The 18,372-nt window shown below is 50.4% G+C and overlaps 1 protein-coding gene across 9 annotated transcripts in view; it reads left to right on the top strand.

Annotated features, from left to right (window-relative positions):
- Positions 1 to 18,372, top strand: part of slc2a9l2 (solute carrier family 2 member 9, like 2) — a 768,327-nt gene that overhangs the window by 205,331 nt on the left and 544,624 nt on the right. For all 9 annotated transcript variants that reach the window (XM_072495986.1, XM_072495985.1, XM_072495983.1 and 6 more), the window contains one exon: positions 3,029 to 3,189. In XM_072495986.1, the coding sequence (XP_072352087.1) occupies positions 3,029 to 3,189 (161 nt within the window). The remainder of the gene's footprint in view (positions 1 to 3,028; positions 3,190 to 18,372) is intronic.

Genomic DNA, 18,372 nt, shown 5'->3' with positions numbered 1-18,372 from the left:
CACATTACCTGGTCCACTGGAACTTGCAGCACAGACCGGGAGCCAATGAAGTCAGGTCTTGGCTATTTTCCAACCTTTTATGAGTAGTGAAAAGCCTGAGGAATTTCAATCTCAGATGACCAGACTGTTGTGACTGCATGTGGACTGGTTCAGTCTTTATAGTTTTGTGGATGCTTGTATCATTAACAGCCTGAAATGTTTTTTTCTATTTCTGTGTGTTGTCTCACCTGTGAATAAATCTCACGGGGATAATTAACAGCATGCTGGTTAACACCACCTTTCAGAAGAGGCAGGAAAGTATGATAGGCACAACAGTGCGCTTAACTAGAGCTTCCTCAATATTGCAATGAATTTACCCAGTGAGTAGTTAAATAAGAAAGCCTCATGTCCGGACTGGAGTTGATCTCATCCATGGCAACATTAAACGTCTAGACTAATGATCAGCATCCAAAATTGGTCAATGTTCCCATTCCTGATCAGAGACTATCAGTTGTTGGTTTAAGTGTGAACATTGAGGTTAGTTTCCCAGCTGGGTACTTGAAAGCCAGGTGCACCACTGTTTAAGTGTGACCAAAAGTCAGATGATAAAAGAATCAACCCTGAGTGCAGGAACATAGCAATTGCTGAAACAAGATAGACTAGCTTTCACCTACTACCATTCTGGTAGTTACCAAATAGGATGATTACGGAGCTGCTGACTAATTCATAGAATCATAGAATTTATAGTGCAGAAGGAGGCCATTTGGCCCATCGAGTCTGCACCAGCCCTTGGAAAGGGCACCCGACCTAAGCCCACCCCTCCACCCTATCCCCGTAACCCAACAACCCCACCTAACCTTTTTTGGACACTAAGGGCAATTTAACGTGGCCAATCCACCTAACCTGCACATCTTTGGATTGTGGGAGGAAACCGGAGCACCCGGAGGAAACCCACGCAGACACAGCGAGAACCTGCAGACTCCGCACAGACAGTGACCCATGCTGGGAAAAGTTGTGCTGACTTTAAACTTTATGCACACTGTCGGTAACAACCGTACTGTTATGCATGTGAATGCAGAGAGATCCCACATTGGCAAAACTTTGCCACATGTTACTGCATGGCGGGTTAGCGGCCCTGCAGCCCTGTGTCCATAAACAGCAGAAACTGAGCATGGAAGACAGCATTCTCCTGTGGGGAGCACACATGGGGCGCGATTCTCTGCTCCCGCGACTAAGTGCCCACGCCGCGCGCTGTTCCCGCCGGCAGCGACCAGGTGTGGATGGCGCCGGCGGGAAACTGTCGTTTTGGGCAGGCCGCTCAGCCCATCCGGGCCGGAGAATAGCGGGTGTAGCGGAGAATCGCCATTTTGGGTGTCCCGTGCAATTCTCCGGCCTGTGCCGCGCAGATCTCGACGGGGTCATTCCCGCTGCTTGGGTGCATCGTGGGAGGGCGTCGGACCGGCGTTGCGGGGAAAAATGGCGCGCTAGGCGATTCTCCAAACTGGCGCGGGAGCGGAGAATCGCACCCATGGTGTTCCTGCAGTATTTGCTCAGTGGCGCACCTGGCTTTCACGTATCCAGCTGTGAAACTAACCTCAATGTTTATGAACTAGCTATGATTGATAGCTCCGGGACCACATCAAAGACAGTTAAGTGCTTTCTGCAGAGAAAAAGAGGACAGGTTAATTTTACAGTTGACTATTTGAAAATTACTTAAGCCTGAAGGGAAATGAAGTAAACAATCCAGACAACAATCCAGCTCACCAATCCAGATAATCCAATCAAGGCCTAGTTAAAGCAATTTTAGAGATATGACCCCAGGCAGGGGTCACTCTTATGAGGGGCTTCCAAGCAGGGATCTCTGGTGGGTGTCTCTGTAATCAGCGGGTCTCTGGTGGGAGTCTCTGAAATGGGGGAGTGTCTGACAGGGAGCTTTGTAATTAGAGGGGTTTCTGTGGGGGGCGGTGGGAGGGTCTGGGGGGTTCATGGCCAGGATTTCATTGTGGGAGGAAGGGTGGGTCTCCAATAGACATTGGGGGTAATCAAGATACAGTTGAGAGCTGGCATTCAAAGTTTCTTTCTGGGATTTGGAATACCCTAGCATTTAAAATCAGCTGTGCTCTTGACAACACCCCACTGTCAAAGACTCACTTGGATGAGATACCAGAAGGTGGTGACGGGTGGTTCCCTTGGAATTATAACCAAGAAAGGAGATTTATAACCAAGAAAGTCCAAAGATGAGCAGGTGAGGTGAATTGGCCATGATCAATGTGTGAAGTTACAGGGATAGGGCAAGTAGATAGAGTCCTCTTTCGGAGTGTCGGTGCAGACATGATGGGCCAAATGGCCTCCTTCAGCACTGTAGAGATTCTATGGAGTGAGCAACATCTGGAAAGCAGGGGACAAAACTGATGGAGAAAGAAAATCCCTATGATCGTGATTTTCCTCTGACGTATCATTGCAATAGCTGTAAAATTAGCTTGAGGTTTTTCGGGTTTAAATAAAATGTGATTCAATTAATGACTCTTAGTTATAAATAACTTGGCTATAAATAGAGATTTAAAATGATCTTAATTGGTGATGCAAGCATGTTGGAGCTCAAAGGGATTTTGACAGAGAGTGAAGGGATGCTGATTTGTAGTTATAATTCCACCACCCTCCAGTAGTTATCATGCAGAGGAACAGGATGGAGGCCAAGTATTTCCCTGAAGGAAGAGAGGAAACATCAGAGGGACAATCACTGCAGGCTGCAAATATGCATCCTTAGCAGCTGAGCATAGCCAATTTTGACAAAAGAATTTGCGTGGAGCAAACTGGGCTGGGAATAGTGCACAGTGCATGAAGAACAAATGGGTAAATGGCAGTACTCGAAAATTCTTTTGTTACCGAATTTCATCGAGAGGCAGGCATTTACTCTGTTAATGCAACACATTTTATATTTCTGGTTTATTACTATATTCAGAGTCCTGCCACCAAGTTAATCCATTGATCAGATTTAATTTGTTTCTTGCTACCCTGGCACTAATACTAATTTAATTTTTCTTTTCAGTACATTAAAGCCTTCTGTAATGAATCATGGACGAGGCGCTTTGGAACAGCTATTGAAACCAAATCATTAACTCTTCTCTGGTCGATAATTGTCTCCATCTTTGCCATTGGTGGTCTGGTTGGTGCATTTCTTGTAACCCCGTCTGTGAAATACTTGGGCAGGTATGTAGCTGTCAGGAATAACTGAGCTAAAATTGATGGAATTGATTTTTTTTTTTACATATATACAAGCCTGCGGAAGTCCAATGGCTTGGAATATGCACGGCTACAATGGAGAAGCTGTTAGCACTCATCGTCATTCCTATGTAAAACTGATAGCAATTTCTAGAGTCCGCTAATGCAAAGTTAAACACAGATGTCATTGGCACCCAGCTCCCTCACAGGACATGCTGTGGTCTATCTTTGCAGGTGGAATCATTAGAAATCATTGATCTTTATTTGTGAACTCCAGCCACTTGCACTCTGCTCTCACTCTAAAAACCAATGAAAATGTTAAGCCTTGTGGAAGGAACTGAGTTATTAATAACATGTTAGGTCATATTGCTGCTGAAAAAATATTTTTGAAATATAAAATCTCATCTCCTGAAGATAACATTTTCAAATTGCAGTTTAAAATAATTTTTTTGCAAGTTTTGAAATGTATCATTCTTCTTTAATCCCATAAGTATACCCCAATATGTATTTTCCTCTCTGTACAATGATTTCAATGTGATTTATATTTGCTGCCTTTTACTTCCTGCTTTGCTGTCTGTAAGAATCCTTCAATGTGATTAGCCAAATCAGCCGGTCTGCTGCCTATACTGTTGCTGGATGCCACAGATATGCTATGGATGACACCAAATTGAACTGGTGTTGGGGATGAGGAAATGTATACTCTTGCACACGCTGAGTTTTTGTGGACAGTTTTCTTGAGGTCAGCAGTGAGTGCCATTCTTTAACTAATGTCCAATATTTTCTCTGCTAAATTATTTGCCACGGTATTGATTTTTCCATTGTGTAGCCGGCATGGTTTTGTGTATGTCTGTATAGCTGGGCTATGCATCAGACAATGGAAAGATAGTAGCAAAGTGATTCTCAAGAAGCTGAAAAATGGGCCTTTTGTGATCATCAGTTTGTTGCTGGAAAATGACAGTTTTGTTGTTACCAGTGGCAGCAAACTAAGTTATTAGTTTCTTGGTCCATAAACTGTATCATTTCTGGATGATGGCTATTACTTGATGCAATGAGGTATGTATAGAACATATTAATTTGACATCCATTAATGGTGAGCTCTACCTTCTGAAAAGCAAAGTTAATTTAATGAAAATCTGGTAAAGAAAGAATCTGTTCCTGATCTCAATGCATCACCAAGTGCTTTAAAATTGATTGTGTTTATTTTTCTGAAATATAGTCATGGTCATTACGTAAGGTACATGGCAGCCAAACGATGGGCGCAGTTCACCCGACAAAATAACTAAGGGCGCGATCGAACCAAATTGCAACAGAGTCCTGTGATGAGCGCATTTAGTTGGTTGTTTAATGTCGCTCGCTGCACCGAGAAACACCACACCATCTATTGGGACTTTGCTGCAAGCCGGGGCCTCGGCGGGGAATGCCCTGGAGAACGTGGAATGGCACCCGGGGAGAGGGGTCACCCAGGCTGTTGGAGGCCTCTGGGTGGTCAGGGACAGGGCAGGGTGGCACTCTCGCAGTCCCTCTGACACCCGAGCTCCTTGGCACTGCCACCCTGGCACTGCCAAGGTGCCAGGGTGGTACTGCGAAAGGTCAGGGCCTGAGGAGGCCATGTCCATGAAAGGAGGGTTGATGAGGGGGATATGAAAAGTGGGGTGATGAAGAGTGGTTATGAAGGAAACTTCAGAAAGTTGGGAGGAGGGGAGTCGTGGAAAAGGGGCGCCCTAAAAGGGAGTGGGTAGGCCTGAAAAGGAGGGGGGCCTCAGCGACCCCCAGAGCATGGTGTCCTCACTTGGGGGGTTTGGGGGTAATGCCAATGTGTATGAGGGGATGACATTTCCCATGGGTGGGGGGTGTGGGGGCCCCTCAAACTCACTTAGAAATCGGGGCACCCTTTCAAAATGGTGGCCCGATCTCTGAGGGGCCATCTGGCCACCGAGTTCAGCTCCCCAGTGATGAAAATAATTCTAAGTGTGGGCTAACCCAGGGAGAAACTTCCCAGGACCCAAAATAGCGACTCAAGTGTGGTTAGATAGCGATGAAAAATTTGTGGAGAGCCAGTTAAAGCTCCCAGCCAAACCCACCTGAAATGACAATGAGAAACTAAGATCGTGCACTTAGTAATTTTTTCTGGGGCCTGGGAACTTTCTCACCAGTCAATCCCACACATGGGGCGCGGCCTACCTGAATGGGAACAGAGTCCCATAGCACGCAATTAGCCAGGTGTTTCTGCTCGCCGGAACTCCTCAGTGCAAGGAGAGATCAGAATATCATTTAAAAATGACGTCCCGATCTCTTGACGTGATCACTGAAACTGCCCCCTCAAGCCCCAACTCATCTATAATGGGGTCCTCAGCTTTTCTCCGCCGCACCTGCATAGGGCTCCCCAGGCCCATTCCTGTTACGTGTAAAATGCCAGCTTGGCACCACCAAACTGTCATCCTGGCAGTGCCCATGCTACCTGGGCACCGAGGCAATTCCAGGGTACTAGATTGGCAATGCCAGGGTGCCCAGTTAACACCAGCAGTGCCAGGGAGACACCCTGCACAGTGGGCAAGCACTTGGGGATCTCCCAGGAGACTCCCATGAGTGTTGTTCCATCTGGTCCCCATTTGTGGAGAGCAGCACGGAACGGCACTCATCAGAGGTCTCAAAGGTGAGGGAGTTAGATTCCATTCCTTGGTTAGATCTCAGGAATGCATATTAGAGTGAGACTCTAATATCCAGATTTGCCAGAAAGTAATCCCGCCTGCAATGAGCGGGATTGACATTGCAATGTCTCTCAAGATCACATTAGATCTCACGAGGTGTGGCGTGGCTGCTAGATCCTAGAAGAGGGATCTCCTAGCATATACCGACCAGGCTGCGCTGCCTTGCGAGCACAAGGCGGCGGTAGATCTCGCCCTTAGAATTTTTTCCGGCAATTGGGAACTAAACTCGTTGGCCAAACCAGCTTTGACAAAGGGTCACCTGGACTCAAAATGTTAGCTCTTTTCTCTCCCTACAGATGCTGCTAGACCTGCTGAGATTTTCAGCATTTTCTCTTTGGTTCCAGCTCCTCAGAGATAGGGGTGCCATTTTCAAAGGGTGCCCCATGTCAAAGTGAGGTTGGGGGTCCCTGACAACCCCTACCCATGGACAATGCGATCCCCCAATGCCATGGGCAACACCCCCAACCCTTGACCCACCAAAAGGGCAACCTCACTAAAAGTTTGTGCTAGCCCCCCGCCCCAACACCCAGACAACCCCCACCCATCCATCTTGTGGGCATCCGAGCATCACACCCTCTCTGCCAAAGTGAACATACCCTGCTATGGGGTCGCTGATGGCCTACCACCTTTACTGCCACCCCATTTCAGACCCCACCCCTTTAAGTCCCCCCTCTTCACCCCCAACTTCATGACACCTCTTAATAATCCCCTTTCACTCCCCAATCCCTCATACCCTCCCTTCACCCCCCCTTTCATGAGCATGGCGCCCTTCAGGTCTCACCCCTTGGCACTGCCAACCTGCCATCTGGGCACTGCCCCTGACACCCTGCCAGTGCCATTTTGTCAGAAGTGGTGCCATGGCACACCCCTTCCCTGTCACGAACCTCCCGAGGGACTCCAATGGCCCCCAAACCCCCTGGAGTGGCCATCACTTGTGGAGACAAGTACTAATCGGCGCCCGGGTGGAGGCCATGCCAGTCCGGCCGGTGACTCCCGGGAGCTGGAAGAATGAGGCCTCAAACCTCCCGTGCATATTTAGATGAGATTAATGGCTCATTTAAGTATGATTATCTGGATCACGCCCAGTGGGGGCACGATCCAGATCGTGCTGGGCTCCGCAAGTCAGGTGACTTCCGGGCGGCTCAGTGCCCAGCACAAATCCTGTTTTGGGCCTCTCCTGTATGAACATCCGGTACAAGGAGATCGGTGCCGGATTAGCGGTGTGGAAATTCGTGCCCGCTGTGTTTTGCTATAAAAAGATGAGGGTTAATGGCCTTTGTTCCCTACAGTGTAGTTCAAGCTTGGACTGGATCACCAGAAGGAGCCAGCACTAAGCTGGATGGGGTAGGGGAATTAGATATTAGCTACCTCTTACCCAGGTAACTGGCAGTGTCTGGTCTTAGCTGAGGCAGGTTATGTAGGTGAAGGGAAGCAGAGGAAAATGCAACTGTGTAATGTTGAAAAATCGGTGTTTTTCAAATTGTAGCTTGTGAATAATTTACACAAAAGTAAAATCCCCTGAAAAGTGTTCTTAATCTTTAGAATTCTTGTGCATTTGTTACATAAACAAAATTATCATTTTTATTCATGGAACCACATTTTGTGAAATATCTTAAATACGTCCATCAAGCACAACTTGCCCACAGTGATGTGATACTGCGCAGAATGCTTTACATTGAAAAATAAATTTTAAAAGCGGTGCTTTAAGCTGAGTTTTCCAGGCAAGAGACAACACATGATCATAAAATATAATTTATGGGTGCTCAAGTTCATTCGGAAAGAAAGCATCCAATTGCTTCTTAAATGGTTGCAGGGCTTTTGACTCCACTGCTCTATTCCATACCGTGCTCTTCAATGTGCAGAAGTATTCCTGCAAATCAGTCCTAAAATCTTCCTTTATGAGATTGAAGCCACATGCCCGTGCTCTACTCCTACTATTTAATAATTACTGACATTGGGAGATGGCATTTAGTGTTGAGAGTGAACTCCTGAATTTTAAAAATGTGTCCAAAACAGATGAGTTATTTTCCACAGAATGATGTGACAGTTCACATTCTGGATTTCACCTTCATCACTGTGCTTGGCAGGGGTGGGAGAAAGAAAAGCAACGATTAGATTATTAGCAATATGTTGGTGAGATGTGGGTAATATTGACATAACAGTATTTATTGTCAATGACCTGCGGATATTAAGGCTCAAGTGTTTAGGACCAGAATCAAGTGTCAGTTAAGCATTTTTCCTTTGCTGAAGGACATCAATAAATCAGTTGCATTTTTCTGACAATTTATCAGCTTTCAGTAATTCTTGCTATAACCACGAGGCTATCTCTAAGCATTGAATATTAGACTCAGTCGCTTGTCTACAATTAACTTCTTTCCGAGTAGCTTCCAGTTCCCAAAATATATCTCTTGGAGATGGCATCCCTCAGATGAAATGTTTTACCAAGAGCCTAGCTGTTCGTTTCACTAGTTCAGGCGAGTTCAAATGCCACTATTCACAAGAAGAGAAGGAAATTCTCCTGGTGTCATGGACAATTATATCACCAAAACTAGATTAAGTGGCCATTCTTAATATTGTTATTTGTTCTGCTGCCACATCTGTCTACATTGTAAAAGTTACTGAACTTCATACAAAAATAGCAGTTAATTTTACATGAACCACTTTGAGATTTTCCCAAGAGCTTTGATAAGGTGCCAAGCAAATGAAAGTTCTGCTGTTCTGGACACCACCACAAGTTTTCTCCTATAGCGCTCAAACATCTCTTCGCACGAGAACTGTGTGACAATAGGAGCTTCATGGAATAACATGTCTAAAATTGAATGATTCATACACATTGCTCTCCCGTAAGTTGTACAGAAGTTGAGATTTATTTGAAAAAGAGTGCAATAAAAAAGTTTTTTCTCAAACATAATGCATGGTTTCTGATCTGCCTGGACAGTGAGTGTGGCTGCTCGCCAGTCATACTCATCAAGTTGATCCATCTGAATATCTGTGCCATATTCTTGCTATGAATCTTTGGGTAAAAGAATCAACAGTCAACTTTTGATATATTGTACATGGCAGCTTTAGATTCTATGACATCTATCATTTATCACAGATATAGTGACTTCAAGCCATTGGAGTGGTTAGCATTGCAAATCAGCTGACTGCCTGTCTTGTCAGATTCTGCACAGAAATTGAGGAGGAATGCACGACACTGTGACAGAATGGAAACACATTCTAATTTGGGTAGATTAGATGACAGGAGTTTTTTTGATTGATGCTGGCCTGAGATTACTGTAGGAGAGAAAGTGCAAAACATTGACTATTCCACCTCTGCCCATGCAATTGAGATTAAAGCTACTTATTCACTTGTCTCTTTAGGAAGTAAGTTACTAAATAATAGGCATCAGCCAATAAATCATGCAAACCACATGACACGTTCCAAAAATATGTTTGCAAAATACATCTGCATCTAGATGTTAGCTTGATGCTTTTTAAACAGTCTTTTTTTAATACAAAATCGAATAATAATCTTTATTAGTGTCACAAGTAGGCTCACATTAACACTGCAATGAAGTTACTGTGAAAAACCCCTAGTCGCCACATTCCGGCGCCCGTTCAGAGGGAGAATTCAGAATGTCCAATTCACATCACAGCATGTCTTTCGGGTCATGTGGGAGGAAACTGGAGCACACGGAGGAAACCCACGCAGACATGGGGAGAATGTGCAGACTCCACACAGACAGTGATCCAAGCTGGGAATTGAACCTGGGTTCCTGGCACTGTGAAGCAACAGTGCTAACCACTGCTACCGTGCCGCCCTTTAAATCTACTTTACATCAAAATCAACATTTGCAGTTGAGCTGACATTTCTTCAGTATAATCTTTGTGAACGGTACAATATTAATATTCAACAATGAATATTCTTATTTGTGGTGAATGTATTTCACCTAATGAATGAGCTGTCTGTATAATGATGTGACCCATGACCTGGAAGTGATGATACGGGCTACTTCCAGGTACTGTACTGGAACCCCGGTGGGCTCCGCCCTCACCGGGGCCATATATAGTCCGGCCACCTGTGGGTGGCACTCATTTGTACAGCCAACTCTGGCAGGCGAGTTCATGGATAATAAAGCCTAATGTTCACTCGTTCTCACGGTCTCACAGTGAATTGCGGTATAACAATTTAATATCCATCGACAGCATCATGGAAGCCACTCTAAAGCCAGATAAGCTCGAACTCGACGCGCACATGTCAGAAGCCAAGGAGATCTTTGAACATTGGCTTCGTTGTTTCGAGGCCTACCTCGACTCCTCCACAATGCCTCTCACTGGAACCCTCAAGCTGCGACTCCTCCACACTCGGGTGAGCCTTCGAATCTCCGTGATGATCGAGAAAACGGCCATGTATGAGGCGGCGGTCGCAACCCTCAAGGCGCATTTCGTGAAGCCTCTAAATGAGGTGTACACCCGACATCTCCTCATGACTCGCCATCAACGCACTGTGGAATCGCTAGATGAGTACCTGGAAAAACTGACCCTACTCGTGAGGAACTACAGCAACCGGGATGTGATGGCGGAGGAACACATGAACCTACAGATCCGGGACACCTACGTGGCTGGGGTCCGATCGAACTACATTAGGCAGCGCTTGCTCGAAAACGGGCCACTGACCTGCGGGACACGGTAAAGCTAGCTACCTCGTTAGAGGTGGCCTACCAGAACCACAGTGTGTTCCCCGCGGACCCGGTGAATCCCTCGTGGACACCATCGTCACGACCCCCGTCGGACCCGACTATGTCGCGGGCTAGTGCATTGCGGCTACCAGTTCAGCCCGGGGAACCGCAGTGCTACTTCTGCGGTCAGGGTCAACACCCCTGGCAGTGTTGCCCAGCCCGCACAATGACGTGCAGCGACTGTGGGATAAAGGGACACTTCTGTCTGGGCCGACCTAAAGCCCAGAAATCGAACACTCACCAGGCCCGACCTGTGGACTCACAGGCCCGCAGACCCCGCAACGTGGCTTCGTGCCTGCCCGGAACGCCCCCTTCTGACGCGTCATCAGCCTCGTGTGACTCGTGGGGGTCGCCACCTTGCCCGCCGGCTCCAACAACGACCGACACGTGCGACTCGTGGGGTCCGCCATTTTGTGACCATGACACCGCCGACCATGCTGGCTACCCGCAGCTGGGCGCAGTCACCCTTGACTAGTCACAGCCGAAGCACTTGAAAAACTCAATGATGGTTGTCCGGGTCAACGGGCACGAGACCCCCTGCCTTTTCGACTCCGGGAGCACGGAGAGCTTTGTTCACCCTGACACGATAAGGCGCTGCTCCCTTCCCATATACCCCGCATCGCAAATCATCTCCCTTGCCTCCTGATCCCATTCGGTCCAGATCTGGGGTACTGTATCGCTAACCTCGCGATGCAGGGCGCCGAGTACGCCCATTTTAATTTGTACGTCCTCCCTCACCTCTGCGCCCCCCTACTGCTTGGATTGGACTTCCAATGCAGTCACCGAAGCCTCACCCTACAGTTCAGCGGACCCTTACCCCCCTCACGGCATGCAGCCTCGCAACCCTCAAGGTCTGCCCCCCTTCGCTCTTTGCGAACCTCACTCCCGACTGTAAGCCCATCGCCACCAGGAACAGGCGGTACAGTTCTCAAGATATGGCTTTTGTCAAGTCGGAGGTCCAGCGACTGTTGAGTGAAGGGATCATCGAGGCCAGCAACAGCCCATGGAGAGCACAAGTGGTGGTCATCCGGACCGGGGAAAAGAACCGGATGGTTGTAGACTACAGCCAGACTATTAACCGGTTCACGTAACTGGATGCGTATCCCCTCCCCCGCATAGCGATTGTCAACCAGATCGCACAGTACCATGTGTTCTCAACAGTCGATCTGAAGTCGGCCGACCACCAGCTCCCAATCCGCCCGGAAGAACGCCACTACACTGCTTTTGAAGCAGCCGGCCGACTCTTCCACTTCCTCAGGGTCCCTTTCGGCATCACTAACGGATTCTCGGTCTTTCAGTGAACGATGGACCGAATGGTGGACCAGTACAGTTTGCGGGCTACATACCTGTACTTGGACACTGTCACCATCTGCGGCCATGATCAGTAGGACCATGATGCCGACCTTCAGAGGTTCCTCCAGGCCGCCCAATCCCTCAACCTCACGTACAACCGCACTACATGACTGGCCATCCTCGGCTACGTCGTGGAGAACGGAGTCCTATGGCCCGACCCCGACCGTATGTGCCCCCTCACGGAAGTCCCCCCTCCCCACAGCCTCAAGGCCCTCAAACGATGCCTGGGGCTGTTCTCCTACTACGCCCAGTGGGTCCCCAACTATGCGGGCAAAGCCCGCCCACTTATTCAAACCACCACTTTTCCCCTGACGGTTGAGGCCCACTTGGCCTTCAGCCGCATCAAGGCCGAGATCACCAAGGCCGCTATGGATGAGTCCGTCCCCTTTCAGGTAGAGAGCGATCGTTGCACTGGCCGCCACACTCAACCAGGCGGGCAGGCCAGTAGCATTCTTCTCTAGAACCCTCTACGCTTCCGAAATCCGACACTCCTCGGGCGAGAAGGAAGTACAAGCCGTAGTGGAAGCCGTGCGGCACTGGAGGCACTACCTAGCTGGTAGGAGGTTCACCCTCATCACCGACCAGCGGTCGGTCGCCTTCATGTTTGACAACGCACAACGGGGCAAAATTTAAAATGACAAAACCCTGAGGTGGAGGATCGAACTCTCCACCTACAATTACGATATCAAGTATCGTGCTGGGAAGCTCAACGAGCCCCCAAATGCCCTGTCCCGCGGCGCATGCGCCAGCGCGCAAGATGGCCGACCCGGGGGTCACCCAGCTTATCCACTTTATTAAGGCCCGCAATCGGCCTTTATCCACCGAGGAGGACAAGGCCATGACCAGGGATTGCCAGGTCTGCGCTGAGTGCAAACCGCACTTCTACTGGCCAGACAAGGCCCGCCTGGTAAAGGACTCCCGGCACTTTGAGCGCCTAAGTATGGACTTCAAAGGACCCCTCCCCTCCACCAACCGTAATACATACTTTCTAACCATCGTTGAAGAGTACTCCCGCTTCCCCTTCGCAGTCCTCTGCCCCGACATGACCTCGGCCACCGTGATAAAGGCACTGCACAGCATCTTCACACTGTTCGGTTTCCCTGCCTACATCCACAGCGACCGGGGTACATTGTTCATGAGCGATGAACTGCGTCAGTACCTGCTCAGCAAAGGCATCGCCTCGAGCATGACTACGAGCTATAACCTGCAGGGAAACGGGCAGGTGGAGAGGGAGAACGCGACGGTATGGAAGGCCGTCCTTCTGGCCCTCCGATCTAGAAGTCTCCTGACCCCCCGCTGGCAGGAGGTCTTCCCCGATGCCCTCCACTCCAGTAGATCACTCCTCTGCACAGCCACGAACGAGACCCCTCACGACCGCTTGTTTCTCTTCCCTAGGAAGTCCATCTCCGAGGTCTCGCTTCCATCTTGGCTGACAACTCCGGGACCTGTCCTTCTCCGGAGGCACATGAGGAGCCATAAGACCGACCCCCTGGTCGAGAGGGTCCAGCTGCTGCATGCCAACCCCCAGTACGCCTACATCGCGCACCAGGACGGACGGCACGATACAGTCTCCCTACGGGATCTGGCACCAGCTGGTTCCCCTGCCAACGCGCCCCCCTCCCCCCTGCCTACAGGCACCCCCTGCGCCCCTTACGCCCCCCCTGGGTCTCCTGTCTTGGCCCACACTGGCACTGCCGCCACCCACCACCCCCTTGCCTAGCCCCACCCCCCAACCGTTTCCGACACGCCAGACTGAGGCTCAAGCTCCAGACACGATGCCCTCGGAGTCACCATCGGCAACGACCGTGCCCGCTGCATCGCCAGAGCTGAGTAGGTCTAAAAGAACGATCTGGCCTCCAGACAGACTGAATCTCTAATGACCCCACGTCACCCCCGCTGGACTTGATTTTTTTAACAGGGGGTGAATGTGGTGAATGTATTTCACCTAATGCATGAGCTGTCTGTATAATGACGTGACCCATGACCTGGAAGTGATGATATGAGCTACTTCCAGGTACTGTACTGGAACCCCGGTGGGCTCCGCCTCTGGCTCCGTCCTCACCGGGGCCATATATAGTCCGGCCACCTGTGGGTGGCACTCATTTGTACTCTGGCAGGCGTGTTCATGGATATTAAAGCCTAATGTTCACTCGTTCTCATGATCTGACAGTGAATTGACGGTATAACATAATTTGGCATTAATTTGGGCTTTTTATGTCAATCACTATTCAGGGGCGGGATTCTCCGACCCCCCGTCGGGTCGGAGAATCGCCGGGGGCTGGCGTGAATCCCGCCCCCACCGGTTGCTGAATTCTCTGGCACCAGATATTCGGCGGGGGTGGGAATCGCGCTGTGCCGGTTGGCGGGCCCCCCCGGCGATTCTCCGGCCCGCGATGGGCCGAAGTCCCGCTGCTGGAATGCCTGTCCCGCCGGCGAGAATCAACCCACCTCTCTTACCGGCGGGACAAGGCGGCACGGGCGGGCTCTGGTGTCCTGGTGGAGGCGCGGGGCGATCTGGCATGGGTGGTGCCCCCACGGTGGCCTGGCCCGCGATCGGGTCCCACCGATCCGCGGGCGGGCCTGTGCCATGGGGGCACTCTTTTCCTTCCGCCTTCGCCATGGTCTCCACTATGGCGGAGGCGTAAGAGACCCCCTCCACTGCGCATACGCGGGGATGCCGTGAGCGGCCACTGATGCTCCCGCGCATGCGCCGCACGGCAAAGTCATTTCCGCGGCAGCTGGCGGGGCATCAAAGGCCTTTCCCGCCAGCTGGCGGGGCGGAAATCAGTCTGGTGTGGGCCTAGCCCCTCAAGGTGAGGGCTCGGCCCCTCAAGATGCGGAGAATTCCGCACCTTTGGGGCGGTGCGATGCCGGACTGATTCGCGCCATTTTTGGCGCCAGTCGGCGGACATCGCGCCGATTGCGGAGAATCCCGCCCCAGTTCTTTCTTTGGTTTTCGGTTTCACCTACTGTGATTTTTTTTTACACGAGTCCAAGATAGAGATGCTATTGATGAATAGTCCTTGCCTAAGGAAATATCTACTTGCCCATAGAGGGAGTGCAAAGGAGGTTCATTAAATTATTTCCTGGGATGAAAGGATCATCCAATGAGGAAAATTAAATAAAATGAGGGTGGGATTCTCCGTTTGAGAGAGAATTGTTGACGCCGGGACTGAATTGGTGGGCTTTTACAACAACAAAACTGACGGCGCTGGAGAAATTCATGTTCCGTTAATGGGCTAGCACCGGCATCACCTGGAACTCGAGCGATTCCAATGAAAACGGTGCCCGATTCACCAGGGTCGGGATTACCACCTGAGAGGCTGACAAGCTGCAGCCAAATATTAGCACTCCAGTCCCCACACACACGCATACCAACAAGATGGCACCCCGGTTTACGGACCCTGAGCTGAACACCCTGCTGGGCGTCATGGAGGAGAGGCAGACCACCCTGTTCCCCAGGGTGAGAAGGAAGCTGCCACCCCATGCCGTACACCGGGCCTGGGCGCAGGTGGCAGAGGCCGTGAATGTCGTGGGCCCACCGCCAGGACTGGACAGCAGAAAGACGCTGCATGACGTCCTCAGGGCAGCCAGGATGAGTAGGCAGCATTGTACCCATGGCACCAACCCCTGTCCCAAACACCTGTAACCCCCCCTACCTGGAGGGCGACCGAACCCTACCCGCTGGCAGTGCGTGCGCACCCATCGTGCACCACATGCCAGAACCCATACTGACCATCACGGCCAGGTGCCCGGAGGCCACCAGTTTCCCACCCCTTATACTGTCGCGTCCGACTGTCTAACACTGTGTACTGTCTCGTTACCCCCCCCACCCCTCCTCTCCAGGAGAAGGCGACGCATAACCACGGAGAGAGAGAGAAGACTGGAGGGGGACCGCCGGACCTGCAGGCCCTCAACGTCATGGAGGGGCGGGCTCTGAACATGGTCGGTGGGCCTAGAGAGAGGGCAGTCACCGAGACGGAGGTTGGCATCGGGCAACCAAGTGAAAGTGGCCGCATTTCGGTTTCCCATGGCATGCGTGGCACATCCCCCATCCCACCACCCTCACACCACTCCCATGCCACCACCTCACCACCACCCCAACCCATGATGCAATCATGCACCATGTCTAGTGACTCGCAGGACCACCTGGAGATGAGGCCTGGGTGGGGTTTCTAGAACCAGGGAACACATTCTCAGAATAAGGGGAAAATCATTTAGGACTGAGAGGAGGAAAGAAATTCTTCACTTGGAGGGTGGTGAATCGTTGAAATTCTCCGCTCCAGAGGTTGTGAAAGCTCAGTGTGTTGCGTGTGTTCGAGACTGAGATTGAATAGATTTCTACATTTTAAAAATATCAAGAGATATGAGGATCGTGTAGGGAAATGATGTTGAGGTAGGAGACCAACCATGATCTCATTGAATGCCGGAATGGGCTTGAAGGACTGAATGGCCTACTCTTGTTCCTATTTCTTATGTTCTTGTGGGAGGAGAAGGCATTCTTATTTTAGATGTGCAGTTCCAGAAAAAAATGCTCAGTCGCGTTAGCCACACCATGTTTAGAAACAGAACAGAATTCTCACTCTGGACTGCAACAACGTGTCCTGATGCGCTGAATGGTATCCCTTATTACAGGGATGAGAGAGGGCAGGTCTGTGGGCACGGTTGGGTTCTATGAGGTGGCTGTTGTACACAGAACACCTAACTGTTTAATTAGAAAGATGATTTATTAACAAACACGTGGAAAGATAACACTGGAATTATGATACAGACAAAGGTTACTAAATTAATTCAGTGAATTCTCCTGGAGCTACTGTAAATGCGACCACCCCTCGTACATCCTACCATCAACTGGCGGGTGTCTCCAGTCATGTGATGGATGTCTGATGCCACCTGCTGGCCGGAGGTCGTACCAATGCTATGTGCGCTGATATACAACGAGAGACATTTGCATATCATAACAGGCTTGTTATGATTGAGCCGTTTTTGAGTTCACTATTGCAACATTTGTAGTCATTTTGTTGATTCGGCCCTTGGAGAAAAATGTGGCGATGATAATGAAGTGCCCTTCCAGTGGCTCAGTCGGCGGGGGGTCAGTCGAGGGGGGGAGGTGGGCCAATGGGCCATCATCATTGGGAGGGGCCGCCCCTGGGCTGAGGGGCGCTATGCCCATTGGTCCAGCATGCCACCCCCAACCCATCCCCGGATAATGTGTACCCATAACGGGGCAGCTCCAGCTGAGGCCTGTCTGTCCCACAGAACACACCCAAGACTGAGCCCTGTTTGTGGTTATATGGTGTTGGTCACTTTAACTCCCATTGACCATGGCGGCCCCTGGCTGCACAGCTGAAAGCTATCGCTCATGGGGAATTGGCAATTCTAGTAATGTGAACAGTTCACTGCTCCCAAGTGCATCACTTTGGGTACACATGCCATGTCGCAGGCAATTGTTACTGCCTAGCATCCCAATCAGGCTGTGAGGCTTGGACACTCTGCCTGAACTCTGGAGGCATCAACACCACGGAGGCAGCAGCCTCCTCACCCTGAGGACCCGGCCGCCCATCCACCCGGGGAGGGATCCAGAGGGGAGGCCCGCGACGGCCCAAGATGTAAAGGTGTCATTGGTCTTTCAAACAGATGACAGACAGCATGTGTCACATGACAAGGAGATAATGCGACACCTGTGCCATATCCTTGCGGACTTGGCACCACGTGAAGGAGGAGGGCACCCGGTGGCCCTCAAGGTCACCACAGCCCTGAACATTTACGCTTCGGGATCATTCTAGGGCTTGAGTGGGGACTTGTGTGGCTTATCCCAACCTGCAGCCCACAAGTCCATCCGTGAAACCATGGATGCCCTGTTTGCCTGGGCAGCCGACTACATAAACTTTGAACTGGACCAAGCACCACAACATGCCCAGGCAGCCAGATTCTCCGCCATCACTGGGATGCCCCAGGGCCAGGGGGTAATAGAAGGCATGCATGTTGCCTTGCGCGCACTGGACGGTACATGAATGCCCTTCATTAACAGGATGATCGACTCTCTGAACGTCCAACTTGTGTGCGACCATCACATGAAGATCATGCACGTGTGTACACACTTCTCAGGACAGTTGGAGATCCACGACGTCTTTGAGGGACACCCCAGGATGACTGGTTGACTCTTGGGGGATAATGGGTACCCGCTTACGACCTGACTAATGACGCCAATGCGGAGGCTGGAGGTAGTCATAGAATTTACAGTGCAGAAGGAGGCCATTCGGCCCATCAAGTCTGCACCGGCTCTTGGAAAGAGCACCCTACCCAAGGTCAACACCTCCACCCTATCCCCATAATCCAGTAACCCCACCCAACACTAAGGGCAATTTTGGACACTAAGGGCAATTTAT

The sequence above is a fragment of the Scyliorhinus torazame genome, chromosome 3 (genome assembly GCF_047496885.1).
Source record: "Scyliorhinus torazame isolate Kashiwa2021f chromosome 3, sScyTor2.1, whole genome shotgun sequence".
Taxonomy (NCBI): Eukaryota; Metazoa; Chordata; class Chondrichthyes; order Carcharhiniformes; family Scyliorhinidae; genus Scyliorhinus; species Scyliorhinus torazame.
This window is presented reverse-complemented; position numbering and strand designations above follow the sequence as displayed.